Source organism: Condylostylus longicornis, unplaced genomic scaffold (assembly GCF_029603195.1).
Source record: "Condylostylus longicornis isolate FDR11 unplaced genomic scaffold, ASM2960319v2 ptg000135l, whole genome shotgun sequence".
Lineage (NCBI taxonomy): Eukaryota > Metazoa > Arthropoda > Insecta > Diptera > Dolichopodidae > Condylostylus > Condylostylus longicornis.
The window spans coordinates 9,572,223-9,587,733 of NW_026578103.1; the positions used below are offsets into that span (position 1 = coordinate 9,572,223).

At 28.4% G+C, this 15,511-nt stretch overlaps 4 protein-coding genes across 4 annotated transcripts; 1 reads left to right on the forward strand and 3 right to left on the reverse strand.

The window, feature by feature from the left end:
- Positions 1-3,125: 3,125 nt before the first annotated feature.
- On the reverse strand, positions 3,126-7,183 carry LOC129615470 (protein aubergine-like). Its single transcript, XM_055530704.1, has 10 exons — positions 6,974-7,183; positions 6,700-6,916; positions 5,688-6,184; positions 5,413-5,605; positions 5,201-5,328; positions 4,956-5,110; positions 4,679-4,882; positions 4,440-4,625; positions 4,267-4,377; positions 3,126-4,210 (listed from the first exon to the last, which is right to left on the reverse strand). Exons 1-10 carry the CDS (start codon positions 7,055-7,057, stop codon positions 3,310-3,312), a joined length of 2,676 nt encoding a protein of 891 aa, XP_055386679.1. The 5' UTR covers positions 7,058-7,183; the 3' UTR covers positions 3,126-3,309.
- Positions 7,184-10,059: 2,876 nt separating this feature from the next.
- Positions 10,060-11,218, reverse strand: LOC129615296 (60S ribosomal protein L9). Its single transcript, XM_055530424.1, has 3 exons — positions 11,131-11,218; positions 10,537-10,785; positions 10,060-10,420 (listed from the first exon to the last, which is right to left on the reverse strand). Exons 2-3 carry the CDS (start codon positions 10,775-10,777, stop codon positions 10,089-10,091), a joined length of 573 nt encoding a protein of 190 aa, XP_055386399.1. The 5' UTR covers positions 10,778-10,785; positions 11,131-11,218; the 3' UTR covers positions 10,060-10,088.
- Positions 11,219-12,697: 1,479 nt separating this feature from the next.
- LOC129615214 (ubiquitin thioesterase otubain-like) lies at positions 12,698-14,024 on the forward strand. Its single transcript, XM_055530315.1, has 5 exons — positions 12,698-12,855; positions 12,911-13,013; positions 13,078-13,116; positions 13,185-13,342; positions 13,414-14,024. Exons 1-5 carry the CDS (start codon positions 12,778-12,780, stop codon positions 13,816-13,818), a joined length of 783 nt encoding a protein of 260 aa, XP_055386290.1. The 5' UTR covers positions 12,698-12,777; the 3' UTR covers positions 13,819-14,024.
- Positions 14,025-14,041: 17 nt separating this feature from the next.
- Positions 14,042-15,249, reverse strand: LOC129615215 (peroxisomal membrane protein PEX14). Its single transcript, XM_055530316.1, has one exon. It carries the CDS (start codon positions 15,114-15,116, stop codon positions 14,364-14,366), a length of 753 nt encoding a protein of 250 aa, XP_055386291.1. The 5' UTR covers positions 15,117-15,249; the 3' UTR covers positions 14,042-14,363.
- Between the last annotated feature and the right edge of the window lie 262 nt (positions 15,250-15,511).

The window sequence follows — 15,511 nt, forward strand, 5'->3', positions numbered from 1 at the left end:
ACAATTTTTATCACAGGGTTAAACAAAAATTACCAAAAATTTAAGTTCAATTAAAATTAAGAACATTTTTTTCTGTAATGACTAGATTGATAGTCAGGGTTTTTTTTTAAATCGAATATGTTTAATTTTTTAAGTCGTATTAATTGTAACATTCATTTTGATGTTGTCAAAATTTAATTTAGTTATTTTCTAATTGAGTTATATTAATGAAAATATTGCTGTGGTGTTGTAAAAAATAAAACAAGGCAAAAAAAATAAGAAATATTATAAAAGTAACGTTGAACGAGAAAATCATTCTTTAAAATTTTAAACAAATAACATAAAAAAGAATGAAAGAAATATCATTTACTTTACACTGAACTTTCTCAAAGATATATCAGATACCCTTATTATGATCGGCGAAGCGAATGGCTAAGCGGATCGAATATTTTAAATTATGGTCGGCGAATGCTTTCATTCGCCAGATCCAAAATGTTTCTACCGCAAGATGTCAGAAAACCTACCGAAAATAATAAGGTTAACACCACATATGTATGTACATATGTACATTGTTTTTGCTTTTTGCAAAAACAATTGAATTTTTCTATCCTTTAGCAATTACGGGGTTGTTTATAGCAATTATGGGTCCATTAATTTATTTAAATGTTCGAATTGTTTTTGGTTCGTTTTTTTTTCACGCTTAAATTAATATTAAACAATCAATATTTTTTACAATAATTTGTAGAATTTTATGAACTTACTTTACAGATAGTTTAGATTTTTCCATTATATCATTATAAATTCTATAATATCCAATAAAAAAACACATACGTATATTAATTTGATTTTTCATTCACCAAGCTTATCATATATAATTTTCATTCGACAGATTTGTCAGCTTATTCGCCAAAATTTAGGCGAGGTCGCTAATCATCATACCAAAAATTTCATTCGCTTCGCCGATCAATAATAAGGGCCAGAATCTCGGTTTTGTTTTAAATATTTTAATTTTCAGGCAAGAAATTAATGATTCTATAGGAGACATTATAAAACTCATGATCTTGTAAGATTGATTAAGCTCAGGCAGAGTATATGTAGGTATCAACTTTAAAATTGCAAAAATTTCAAAAATCAATATCTAAAATACGAGTACTTAAAGCTTTTAGAGCATACTCAAAATGGCACAATAGAAAAAAGAAAATAATCATCATCAACCACAACTCAAAAAAATCATTAAAATATTTTTTTTTTAATGAGTCAATAAACAATATTAAAACAATTAAAAATGTTTCAGTCGGTATAAACCGAATTATACCCTGCACGTTAGCAATCTGAGTTTCAAATTTGTTTTTGAAATATCTAGAATTAGCTCTCATTGTTATATACCAAGTATTCGAACCTGAAAAACCACTCTATAGAAACTGCATATATATGTCTGAGCTACAATTGGATACGCAACTACCAAGTTTTATGAATCTAACTATTATTTTTTTGAATATTTTAAATTAGCTTTTGGAGTTCCATGGCAGCTATTCAATCCTGTTAGGCCATTTCATCAAAACTTCAGAGATATGTGTGGGCTGATATTGGACACACGACTGTAAAGTTTCATGAATCTAACTCTATTATTTCCCAAAATCATTAAAATTTACTTTTGGAGTTGTATGGCAGCTACCCGGATTTGTCAAGTCATTGAAACAAATCTACAGGAATATATGTGGCCAACAATTAGACACATGACTGCCAAGTTTCATGAATCTAGCTTTATTATTTTTCCGAATATTTAAAATTAGTTGTTGGAGTTATATGGTAGCCACCCGAACCTGTCAAGCCATTTTACCAAAACTTCAAGGATATATGTGACCTATAGTCGGACACACGACTACCAAATTTCATGAATCTGACTTTATTATTTTTCTAAATATTAAAAATTAGCTTTTGGAGTTGTATGACAGCTACCCGAACTTGTAAAGTCAAATCACCAAAGAAAAAAGAATCTGATGTGGTCAGCACATAACCGCAATGTGTATTGTCTAGTTAAGTGAAAGTGTTACAGAATATTATAAAAATGTCTAAAAAGAATATTATAAAAATTAAGTTAAATACTTCTTTCCAATTTTTAGGACATTAGTAAGCTTATAATTAACATACCTAGAAAAATGTAAATTTGGGTCTTAGTAAAGTTTCGCTTTGTGCTACTCGAATTCCCTGAAATGATCCGGTAACAACCAGAACTCAAATATCAAATTTCAAGAAATTCCATCAATTCGTTCCGTAGATATGGTGAAAAATGTAAAATCGGCCCGCAGAAAAGTTTCCGAGCGCTGGTCTTTCCAAAAAATTTATATGTTACGAAGAATTTAAATATTAAATTTCATAGAAATCGGTTGATTATTTCTCTTTATATACACAAAAATGTATACATATTTGGCCCGTAGTAAACGCCCATTTGCTGATGTCTGATTTCTTCCAAAAGTTAGGAATTTTTGCGGACGGTTGAGCAAAGTTTATATATGAAATTTCAAGAAAATCGGTTGAATATTTTCTCCAAAATGTTCAAAAATGTAAAACAGGCTCGCTAAAAAGTGCAATTCCCAAGATCTGATATATCCCAAAAGTTGATCAATCCGTGCCATGGTGGAAATAAACTTCCATATAAAATTCAATCAAAATCGGTTCAGCAGAACTTGAGATACAGGCGTACACACACAGACCGACAGGTTGCTAAAAATAGTTTATTTACACTTCCCTACTATGTAGAGAAGTGCATTCCCACCGAAAACTCGATATACAAAATTTGTTGCCATCACATAACTTACCTATTGTATACACAATACGGTCGGTAAAAAATTGGAAGATTTATAAAGAATTTTAAGGTTACAGGTTATTGTAATGGTAACTTCAATGTGATTAAACTGAATTAAATTTTGTTTATGAACATTCTAACAAAATTCGACTTTGTTTGATTTCATTTTGTCACCAGCATAAAATTTAAATTTCAAAATTTTTTATGTACCTACCTACCTGGAATTATTATAAACTTCATATAATTATGTTTCACTAATTTCATAAAAGTTTATTCAAGTTTTTCGTATTAGTCTCGTTTAGTTTATTCAATTTTTTTTTTTCATTTGATACACAAAAACTAAGCTTTGCCAATTTTATTTTATTCATTAAAATAGTAAAAAAAAAGAATATTCAATATAAAAAAGTATATATACGTTAATTCTCATCCTTTATAAAAATATAATGCCTTATTTCCTATTAATTTTTTTTTTGGAGAAAACTCCAAATATTGTCAGATCAAATTAAACATTGCATAAAAATATTTTATAGAAAATATAATTGCTTTTCTAATATTGAACTTGGACTTTGATGAATATACTGTCCAACAAGAAATGCTAATTTATGAGCGTATTGGCATACAGCTGGTACTCTTGTAGTACCTGACCAATTATAATATAAATGTGTGTATTTATATGTTAATACCTGCAACTGATTTGCATCTAAACCAATTGAATCGTATAAAATATTGTATGATGTAGGTGATACCGTACCTTGTCTAACGGATTGTGACACTAAATAAAAGTCATAACGCTCGGGTAATGTAATAATATCGTCAACTACCGTTCCTGGTGGCGGATTTGCCTTATTCAAAAAATATCTAGTGCTTATACGTTTAGAAACAACTATAAAGCAAAAACGGCAACCATTTGGAATATTTGCAGTTTGGTAAATTTTATCCAAGCTTTCTTTTAAATATTTCACTTCATGTTCGAAAACTTGATTTAGGGCACCTTCACCAACTCCATCGCGATAAAATAAGATTCGATCTGGTAAAGTACCATGCACTTCACGATATTCACGCAATGCTTTTGTCATATTTGTTGAAATTTCGTTGGATAATTCAGCACCTTTAACGTGTTCAGATACAGTACTAAAGAATTTTGTACTAACTTTTAAATCCATTGTAGCTACCATAGCTCCATATGACTTCGCCTTATCTCTCGTAGAGTGACATACATCAAAACCCACAGTCATTAGTCCTTTACACGGTATATGAATTGTCCAAGGTGCACCCATTAATTTACAATTCATTTGAATCGCAACTTTAGTTGCAACAGACATTAATCCACTAGGCTTACCTTGCTTGGGAGCAATGGTTTTATGTACGATTACTTGAGATGGCACAGCGCGATCAACGCACAGTTTTTTCTTTATGCAACTATATCTGAAAAGTTTTTTTTATATTTGAGGAAAAATTCATAATTTATGTGTTTACTGTACCTCTCAGCGTTATCGTTAGGAACAACCAAGCAAATTAATTGAGGGTCACTGCGACAACAATTTTCAATTGCATTAACATATGTACTGTTTCGATCATCATTCAATGTAATTCTAAAAAATAAAAAAAAAATAAAATAGGCACATAAATTCATCCTATACTATTGATTTTTTACGTTCTTGGGTCCGAAATTTGCATTTTCATACCAGCTGCTACTTTTATGATTGCTCTTACAAAATCGCTAGCTTCTCGTTGACTCCTTGTGGGAACAATTACATACCACCGTTTCAAAATGGCGCATACAAACATAGAATTTCCTCTGAATTCACGCGTCCAATCAGCTTCCGGACCTGTCTTTACTCTACATTTTCGTAAAAATTTTATTTTTACATAAAGATGTCATAAAATATGTACCTTGCATTGTTTCCAAAAAATATGTCTTCGGATTGCAGAATTCTACCTGGTAACTCTACTAAATGTTTATCCAAACTTAACTTCCATGTGTTAAGAACTTCCATTGATTCTCTTGTATTATATAACCTCTCATTAAAAGCTTTTAAACGATCTATGCGGCTAACTGGTGTTAAACGGGTATGATTTGAAACTGCTCGCATTAATCTAAAATATAAAATTTATACATATGATTCTCGACAAAAAACAACTACGGAAGCGTAGATAAAAGAAGACATACTGAAAATTACTCCGCATAGGGTCGCTTAAACCTGTAGCGCGACATAACTCTGGCACTAACATTATAAACTCATTTTCTCCACCACGTAGTTTTTTTTCAGTAGATTTGGAAATCAACAATGGTTGTTTAGGATCTCTAATATTAACATTATAACGCTAAAAAACAAAATTAAAAAATTTGTTAAAAAAAGTTTAAATTAATACACACATCACGGCTCTGGTTAGTATACTATAATGCATACTTACCTTTTTGTAGTATTCAACATAAGTAATTTGCCCATTTTTAGTTTCAAACGTGCTATTTGGTGATGCTTTAAAATCCACGTCGTCTACACGATACGTTTTATTGTTATAGTCCGTTAATACCACCATTCCTATAAAAAAAAAAAAAGAATACATATTTGAAAATATGACGAAGCTAATAACGCTTAGTTAGCTTTTTGTTTTTTCTATCTTACCAATCACTTCTTTCTTAAAAACATCTTGAAAATTTCGTTCTTCTTGAATTTTCTTTTGTAAAATATTATACAAAGTGTCAGTTCTCATAACTTTGTATATAATTTCTGAACATAGAAGAATATCTTTTTCATGTTGACGAAACGATGTTTTATATCCCGGCCATAATTCTAATTTATATTCTCTTATATCAACCTGGAATATTTTTTCAAAAGTACATTAATTATGTATCATTATGTATGGGGTGGTAAATTTTAATTAATGTGAAGAAAAGCACCTTTGCCATGGCATCAAAAAAATTTCTACCGACCAACTGAAGTTTTAAACCATCCATCGATTTTCTTAATATCAGATTCAAAATTTGTAAAGTTTGATAGTCAGTTGGTTCAAGTACCCCCACATATTTCAACGTTACTTTAATTATGTCCCCGTTATTATTTTTTGTTGCAATTTCTAGATCCTTTTCATCTAACATTTTACAACAGAAAAGAACCGTTCCATCAAAAATATTACCACCAAAACGTTCACGATGACTATATATTATTCCTTTTCTTACACGTAAATGCTCAATATCAGGAGAAAAGTCAACTCTATATTGATATAAACTCCAATCATGCTTCTTTATTGTGCGAAAATAATTGCTTTGTAAAACTACTTCTTGCCCAATTGTACCTTTTTTAGACGTACACTGCTTAGGTTTTGTTATTATTATCTCATTGATAACCCGTTTGCCTCTTAAAGCACCACGTGAGCCATTCCCACCATTTCCAATATCTAAATATCAAATATAAGAAAATTAAGATTACAAAATTATTTATGAAGGTACATGTCACATATTTTAATAACATAATTAGTTCTTTCAAAGTAAGATGTACTATAAAAGTAAAGTTGACCAATAGTAACGTTCAGAAATATGTACATTGTACGCATAAAATATAATATATCATATGTACTAAATGTATTTACAGATATGTAAATACATATGTACATATATGTGAATCCATACGTACATATAAGTAAATACATATGTACATATATGTGAATGCATACGTACATATATATATATGTAAATACATATGTACATATATGTGAATCCATACGTACATATAAATACATATGTACATATACATATGTGAATCCATACGTACATATATGTGAATATTTATATGAATACATAATGTACATATATATAAATACATATGCACATGCATATATAAATACATGTGTACATATATGTAAATACATGTATGGACATAACCACCTCTAGGATGTTCTAATGTAAAGCTAACCTGCACGAGCTTTTGAGTCGGGTGCCACTTCTTCAACTCTGTGGGATGTTCCTCTGCCAACAGTAGACACGGATGGCGCACTTGGCCTCGGACCACTTAACAGAGCACGTGCTGCAGTAATTGTACTGGCTCCCGTGCTTGTAGTACTTGTACCAGCTTGTGCCCAAACTGGTTGTGCTGGTGCCACTGTCCCTCTAGAAGTTGATCCGCCTTCAATCTACAATTTTAATTTTTCTTAAAATAATTATTATACTATGAATAAGTCATAACATACTGAACCACTTCCGCGTCCACTTGGTGGTTTAGACTGATTACTTGAGACAATGCCCCTTGCGCGTCCTCTTTTACCTTTATCCATTTCAAATTTTCAAGAGTGTAAAATAGAGACTCCAAAAGTTATTTTTTATATTTTATACTAAATTTAAATTTAAGATAAACACAATGAAATGCTCGTCAATCTTGATCATCGAAAGTTTTAAATTTCTTAACTCCCGTTATAAATTTTGCAGAGTCAACGAAATTTATTAGTGTTGTCGCATTGTAATATTTATGGCTTATGTAAAAAAAATAAAGCATTGAAACACAATGAACTATTTAAAACTCTTTATAAAAAATGTGTGCTTTCACCTAAACAATGCTATTTTATATGGAAATACAAAATTTTTCATTTTTTGAGGTGGTTTTCTCGAAGAAATTGTTTAAACTTTTAAAGTACAAGATCATAACATAAATAAGTCTCATGAGTGCGTTTTTTTACCAAAATTTGTTAAATTTTTGACAAGTGACATTAATTTTATCAAAACTTTGATATTGTCAAAACATAACTCAATTATTTATTAGTCTATATTAGTTATTTTCAAACTTAACGTGAGGCTTATTTATCATTAAATTTTAGCAAAATTATTTTGTTTCGTGAAGAAAATTAATATACGCATATGAAATTTTTTTTCTGGATAAAGTTATATGTATTACCGCAATAATTAATTTAATATTTCTTCTACATCTTATTTTATATTTTATTTACTTTGAATTGAACTTAATTTTATGTAAACTTAACCCTCAGTTGACGATCAATTGAAATACGATGAACTAATAAATTCGACTCACCTGACCAATATGTAGTGATTATTGAATTGGTACTTTCACTGAATGCTTCCGGGTTCAAAGGCTATCATGCACCAATGCTATGCTTATGCCAGGAACGAAGTAAGGTAGAAAAACAAAAAGAAAATTGATTTGGCACAGATAAATTCAGTTAAAAAACGAAGAAATATTTTGTTGGATATTGTAGAATGAAATGGGATTTATTCAATGTATTTTGGTACTTCGGATTACAAGCTTTTTTCCTACAAAGTGCTTGGAAGAAATGTTTTTCTATTAAATATTTTTTCAAATGTTCAGTTGTATCGTTTTTTGATATGAAATGAACTATGAAAGTAAATACATATTCTATTTATTTGAATACAGTTTTACATGGGAAAAAGGCAAATGTCATTTATACGATATATGCTGAAATCTAAAGAGCTTATTTCATAGCAAAGATATTTATCTTACTGATGGCGAGCATCAACTTTCAAATCCAAACTCATCATGTTTTCACAATCAAATATTTCACGACATATATTTGGTTATTACGCGAACTGCATTATTTTTTTGTGTTTTGATAATTAACATTTTTAAGGTAATCAAATTAACCTGGATTCCCAACCCATTTTAGTACTCTTATTTTGCCAACCGTAAATTTTACTCAGACAATGGTAGAGATCGCACTTTATTGGGGCTTTTTGCTATAAACATATTTAATGCATTTACATAGTGTTGTCAAAACTTCGATTTTAGAAATGAAAGAAAATTTTTTTTTTTATTATTTCATCGCCGCATTGCCTTTTTTGCATAAACCTTTTAATATGTGAAGAACTTTAGATATTGAGAAAACATAAGTGTAAGAAAGTTTTTAAAAACATTATAAAACTTGAAAAAACTTAAAGTTTTTGCATGCAGAGTCGGGTATAACAGTTTTCAAGGCTAAATTAGAGTCAATTATGACGTTTACATTCTCTCAATGTTTAAAGTTTTTTTTTAGTTTTGTAAAGTAAAATTTAGTACTTTAAAAGCTTAAAATCTTAATGCTGTCAAAATATACGTTTTTGTTGGTTATGTCAGATTTAATTTAAAAAAAAATTTCATCGACAATAATTATTTTTCAAAATTTTAATTAAAAAAAAAATAAACAAAATAGTTTAAATGGATTCTGGACAAAGTGGATTCACAAAAATGAATTTTTCCTAATTTTCACTTTTATTTATTTTTTTCATAAAAATATTTGTTTTTCGAAAAATATTTGTTTATGTGTGGTGAAATAATGTTATATTTCCAACTTTTCTCTTTTAAAGTTTTATACATGTTATACAAATGTTGCCAGAAATAACCAATTAATTGTAAAAATTGTATTCCAAAATATATCAAAAGTTTTAGCAGTTTTTTTAACAATGTAAAGGTATTGAAAGGTCTGAGGCGGTATTAAATCGTATTAATAAAAAGTTCAAGTACGCTTAAACTTTTTATAAAGCATTATTGAAGTCACGGTTTTTTTTAAAGTTCTGTCTTGCACATTTAAAAAGTTATATACCAGACCCTTTGCTTACAAAAACTTTATTATGCCAGACAGACCTATTTTGCTTTTCTTTTTTCATTACATTTACTAAAGTTTTTAAAAATACTAAAATTATTTAAAATCTGTTGTTTGTACACTAGTACACACTACAGAGGTGAACAGCATAGCTTGAATTGGTTCGTTTTTTTTGCGCTTAAATTAATATTAAACAATCAACATTTTTTACAATAATTTGAAGAATTTTATGAACTTACTTTACAGATAGTTTAGATTTTTCCATTATATCATTATAAATTCTATAATATCCAATAAAAAAAAAAAACACTAATGTATTATTTTGATTTTTGGTTTCATTCGCCAAGTTTGTCACACAGAATTTTCGTCCGACCGATTTTATAGCTCATTCGCCTAAAATTTTGGCGTATTCGCTGATTGTTACACTAAAAATGCATATTCGCCATTAAACGAATTAAACTTAGAACTAAGTTAAACGATATTGTGAATTGATGTATTTATGTTGTACAATAAATGAAATTATGTTGTTGCCAAAGCAGGTTTTCATTCTTTCTCGAAATCTGGACAGACTCAGTTCCTGATTTTAATTTTGGTTAAATATAAACTTTGCAGTAATAAAATAAAAGTGATGGCAATAGTTGTAGCTTTTAAACTATTTTTCATCTAAATTGTAAAATCTACTCGCGAAAATTAATTCAGTAATGTCATTTTTAATAAAAAATTTTTTTACATAACTTTGTATAGTAAAATTATTTTATTTTTATACTTCATCCTTTACAACTGTTGTTTTTTCTGATACGTATAAGCCATCTAAAAACTTACGTATATCTTTATTTTTAACTGTAGTGGACTGTTGAATTAAAGCAGCGGAACCAGAAACGGCCTCAATATCATTGCCTTCTACGATTAATTCGTCTTTTTGGGCAGTTGAATTGACTACTGTAACTCCAGGTGCCATAACTACACGACGAATATATTTTTCACCCAAAAAGTTTCGAATTTCAATTACTGAATTATTTTCAGATGTAACGCAATTAATCGGGAAATGAGCGTATACCGCACGCATTTTGTATTGGAAACCTTTAGTTACACCTAAAAAAAAACACCTTTTAATCAAATTTTTTATATACATAATTTTTTTTTCATATTGTACTATTATTCTAATTTATTTGAATTCCTTGGCAGTGTTGTAATTTTTGTTTATTTACCTTTAATCATATTTTCAATATGACTGCACACTGTTCTTACTGCTGCTAATTCTTTTTTTCGTCCAAACCATTTTTCCACTTTCAAAGTTCTCGAATTCACCATATATATGTCGAGAGCTAAATGTTTGAAATTTCGCTTCAAAACACCTCTAGGCCCTTTAATTGTCACAACACGTGATTTCACAGAGGCTGTGATATCTTTTGGAATTTTAACAAATTGGTTTGAGTTGATGGTCTTCATTTTGCCTCCTAAAAATTAAAATAATTATATTCATTATTTAATAACGTACAAATATATTATGTGAAATTTGATTTATGAGGACACATTCTAATCCATATTTTGATATTATTGGTAAATTGATTTTTAGAAAATAAAAAATATTTTTTATCTAAAAAATTGGATTTCATGTAAACACAATTAAAAATTTTGAATTGAAAATAATGCTCTTTAAACAAAATCTATGGCACATCAAGGAAGTTAAAAAAACATAACGTAATAAATAAATAATTACAAGAAAATTCATATAAAAATAATTATTCATTTTGATAGATGATTCTGTATTTATTTTCTACAAAAATATTTTAATAACTTACACGTCTTGGCATTGACCGGAAAGAGAGTTCAGTTAGGAAAAGAGAAAAGTATAACTTTGACAGCTGTCAAACTAACTGTGTGTTTGTTGGTTGACTGCTCTTGAAAGTTTAGATTTATTAGAATTCCTCATTCAATATGCCTGTTTACACGACGACGTTACGCAATCGATACGTTCCATTTCTCTTGACAACAAAGCTTATGTAGGTCACCTATTGACGCATTATTTTTCTCAGCGAGTAAAAACGTTTCAGCTGTTAAAATTTTAAAGTTGTTGGAACATTTTGAAGGAATAAGTCGACCAATTTTCATTTGAAACAGTAGTTAGAAAGAGAAACAGATATCCTTACATTCAGTAGATACCAAATTTATCTCTTCGTAGTGTTATTTAAAACGGTATCCCAGCTTAATCCAAAACTTCTCAAGCAGCAGCAAAATGAACGGACAGCGAGTTGTAATATGGATTTACGAATGGTAATATGGAAAACTTTCTGTTTCAAATTGTTGTATAATATAGGCTTAAAATTTATTGCTTTCTTCTTCAGCAAAAGACTTTTCAGTTCGTTCATATTGATATCTATTTTCATATTCATATCTTGTTCTTGAGGATATCATTCTTATCAATTGTTTTGAATTTAAATCTTTTTGCTCAATAAAATTCAACTCATTTGTTTTCTTTAAACAAATACTGCAACAAATTAAAAATACTGAAAAAAATCCGAAACTATAATTTTTTGATTGATTTGACAAATGAAAATTTGTGAACTATTGATTTTTATTTTAACTAAAGTAAATGAATGCTCAATTTTTTTTTTCTGAATTATAAAAATTAAACGGTGAAAGTTTAGACCGTAATTCGTAGATTGCGGTGATCCGTTTTAATACTAAAACAGTCAACATTTAGACTTAAGTTGATGGCAATGTATTTTAGCCCAATGAAGAATGCATTTAGTACAAATGAACATAAACCTTTCTTAATTTTTCCGTTTTTGTTTGCTCTATGTTCTTGTAAAATACTTATTTATATGCAAGTAAATGCAGTTATGCTGAGAAAACTTTAACTCTAAAATTTTATATTTTTAGATAAATTAACCTAGGCGCCATAAAATCGGATGCTCTTTCGTCTGCGAACAATATCTAAACTTAAAAGTGTTCTTAAATATCTAAAAATTATAATGCCTCGATTTGTTATTGCTAAATTTTGTATTTTTAAAAGTCAATATCACTAAAAAAATAATTGCGAGTTATCTAGTTGTAGTATTAACTTCATGATATTTGGTCTAATTCAATTTCCCGCTATTACAATAGCAGCAATTCCATTTCAAATTTTTATTTATTTTACTAACATAATAGATTGTCAAAACCGTATGAGTTCATAAAGTAAAAAATTTTTCCGAAGACACTGAAGAAATTTTAGTAACAAAAGAAGAGAAAACTTTATTTCCAGTCTATTAATTTAATTCCTCAATGCTATTGCCAGTCTATAAAATGAAATCCTCTATGGTATGTAAAATAAGATCTTTGATGTTTTATGGGAAATTTTTGCAGTTTTAAAAACTCTGGTGTTTAATCAAAATAAAATTGTTTTCATTATTTGAACAATCTTTAAATAAAATTTAAGTTTTGGGCTTACCTCAAAATTTGCAACAATGGAATCCACTGAAAATCAATCTGAAGTAAATAGAGATGAATTAATTTTACAGCAGCAACGCCAAATAGAAAAAGAGGTTAAAAATCATAGTCTGCAAATTACTAGTAAAAATTAACTTTTTAACCTTACAGATATGTGATACAATTCCATTAATTAGCGAGTTACAATCAGTAGATACTTTAATTGATGAATACCTTGACGATGATATTTACAAATCTAAAGTTTCCGATCTTGGTATATATTTAAATATAATAAAAATTTTTAAAGACAAATTTAATATGTTCGTGTTCTATTTTAGGCGATAAATACAAATCGATTCGCCGGACAAGACCTGATGGTAATACACATGTATTTTATTAAATTTTATTAGCAAATTCATATGTAGGTAACTAATTCATATTTTAGGTAATTGCTTTTTTCGTGCATTTGCATATGCTTATTTGGAGTATTTAGTAGGAAATAAAGAAGATTACAATAAATTCAGAGAACTTGCCCTTAAGTCAAAAGAAAAACTTGTTCAGCTAGGTTTTCCTCAGTTCACACTTGAAGATTTTCATGAAACTGTAATTCACTGAAAAAAAAAAAAAAACATTTTTTTTTATGTATATAAAAAATTTTTTTTTACATTTTTTAGTTCATGGAAGTTATTAACAGGGTTTCACCATCAGGATCAGGTGACGAGAAAGAAGAATTACACAAAGTTTTTAATGAACAAGGATATTCAGATTATGTAGTTGTTTATCTTAGATTGATCACTTCTGGACAATTGCAGGAAGGCGCCGACTTTTATCAAAACTTTATTGAGGGAAACTTTACTATAGAAGAATTTCGTCATCAGGAAGTTGAGCCAATGTATAAGGAGTCAGATCATATTCATATTATAGCATTATGTGCAGCCCTAAATGTTGGTGTTCGTGTCGAGTATATGGATCGTGGAGATGGTGGAAAAGTCGTTGCTCATGATTTTCCAGAAGGTACTGACTCAAAAGTTTTTCTATTGTACAGACCAGGACACTATGATATTCTTTATCCAAAATGAGCAATTACGAAAAAATAATTTTCGTATTTTTTTTTCTTTTTGTAATTATAACGAATTTAAATATTAAATTTTCAAATATTATAATTATAATAATATTTAGGTTTATTAATTTAAATAATTCAAAAATTCTTGATTTTATAAGTTCAGAATGGGAATATTTTGTAATAAAATAAATGTTTAAATGAAAATATTATACCATAATTTTGAAAAATATTTTAATTTTTTATTTTCAAAACAATAAATAGAGCTATAGAAGAGATATTTACTTTAAATCTTTAAAAAATGCACTTATATGAGTTAAAGCTTCTCCGTTTTATTTAAATTAACTTTTATTATATGTATTTATGTACCTACATTATTTACTAAGATAATGCTTATCTTACCCAAATCGTTCTTTCTATATAAAGAAAAAACAGTAAAAATTAACCCATACATGAAATCAAATAACAATATCTATTCTATATAATGGAAGGTTGTATAAGAATTATATAATTTTTCGAAGTTTTCTGAATTTTATCTTATATATTTCAACACAATATCTTTTCTTACATAATTTCTATACTACTATCACTATTCTTGATTACGGCTTCAGTTTCTGATGATCCAGACCCAGAACCATCAGCATCATCGTTCTTGTCTGCTTGATGATGCTGAGTAGACTGTAATTGCCATGCCGGAATTGGAAAAGGATTTGCAAATTGTTTTCGATTTAAAAGTAATCCCTTAATAGCCTCTAAATCATTCTTAAAATTACTCAACTCCCTTAATATATCATTTTGATTATTGCATGAAATATCTTCACGTATTTTAATAACTTCCGTGCTTAATTTGCTAATTCCAGTGTCTACTTTATTATCGATTTCACTTAACTGCTCTTCTACAGTTTTTTTCTTTCGACCAAACAAAAATGGTTCAATATAGTTTTTATAAAATTTATATATGGCATATATTATCCCACTTATAATTGCAGCTGAATTTAAGAAATCTTTAATCTTTGTAAATGTTGTTGGTACTTGCAATTGATGAACGACTAGATTTTTAGAATGCTGCGCTTGAGATGAATTTATACCCAAATTAATTACAGTATTCGGATCATTCGAAAATACTCCAGCTCTCTCGAATGCTATTTGAATTTCATTTTCTGTTAAACCTTTGGATCTTAAAAATTTTTGTTTTTGAGATAATGGACTTCTTCGTACGTTATCGTTATGTAGAAAATTTACAGCCGTAGCTATTAAGGATTCTCGTTCTCTGTTGTTTTCTTGATCTTCAACGCTTTGTATATGTGTTTCTGCCATTGCAGAAAGTTTTAATTATATTTTTTGATCTATATGTGTTTATTTTTAACTTTTTTAATATATACTACTTTTGAACTTTCAACTTTTAGGAAGAAAATCCTTCTAAACAGAAGATTGAAAAATAAAAGAGCACTTTTTTGTTTTTACTGACAATTAAAATTGAAATATTTACTGTCGAAATTTTTGAGATGACAAATAAATTAAAACACGTTTCCATGCTTTCAGAGATGTCAAAATAATGGAAAGTTAAAAAATAACTAATTGTATAAATTCCTATAATAAAATAAAAATTTACATGTTAAATAAATCTCTTGCACTAGCTGTGCCTGATATAAATGCATGAAAATAAACTAAAGAAACTTATATGAGTAACTAAATGCCTTTAAAGGATTTCC

Excerpts from the sequence above, each read along its gene's own strand:
- LOC129615470 (XM_055530704.1), bottom strand. The coding sequence starts at position 7,057 with ATGGATAAAGGTAAAAGAGGACGCGCAAGGGGCATTGTCTCAAGTAAT. Across the intron at positions 6,185-6,699 it reads CGACTCAAAAGCTCGTGCAG|ATATTGGAAATGGTGGGAAT; the intron begins GTTAGCTTTACA and ends TTTGATATTTAG. Across the intron at positions 4,883-4,955 it reads CCTATGCGGAGTAATTTTCA|ATTAATGCGAGCAGTTTCAA; the intron begins GTATGTCTTCTT and ends TTTATATTTTAG.
- LOC129615296 (XM_055530424.1), bottom strand. The coding sequence starts at position 10,777 with ATGAAGACCATCAACTCAAACCAATTTGTTAAAATTCCAAAAGATATC. Across the intron at positions 10,421-10,536 it reads TATTGAAAATATGATTAAAG|GTGTAACTAAAGGTTTCCAA; the intron begins GTAAATAAACAA and ends GTTTTTTTTTAG.
- LOC129615214 (XM_055530315.1), top strand. The coding sequence starts at position 12,778 with ATGGAATCCACTGAAAATCAATCTGAAGTAAATAGAGATGAATTAATT. Across the intron at positions 13,014-13,077 it reads ATCTAAAGTTTCCGATCTTG|GCGATAAATACAAATCGATT; the intron begins GTATATATTTAA and ends GTTCTATTTTAG. Across the intron at positions 13,343-13,413 it reads TTGAAGATTTTCATGAAACT|TTCATGGAAGTTATTAACAG; the intron begins GTAATTCACTGA and ends TACATTTTTTAG.
- LOC129615215 (XM_055530316.1), bottom strand. The coding sequence starts at position 15,116 with ATGGCAGAAACACATATACAAAGCGTTGAAGATCAAGAAAACAACAGA.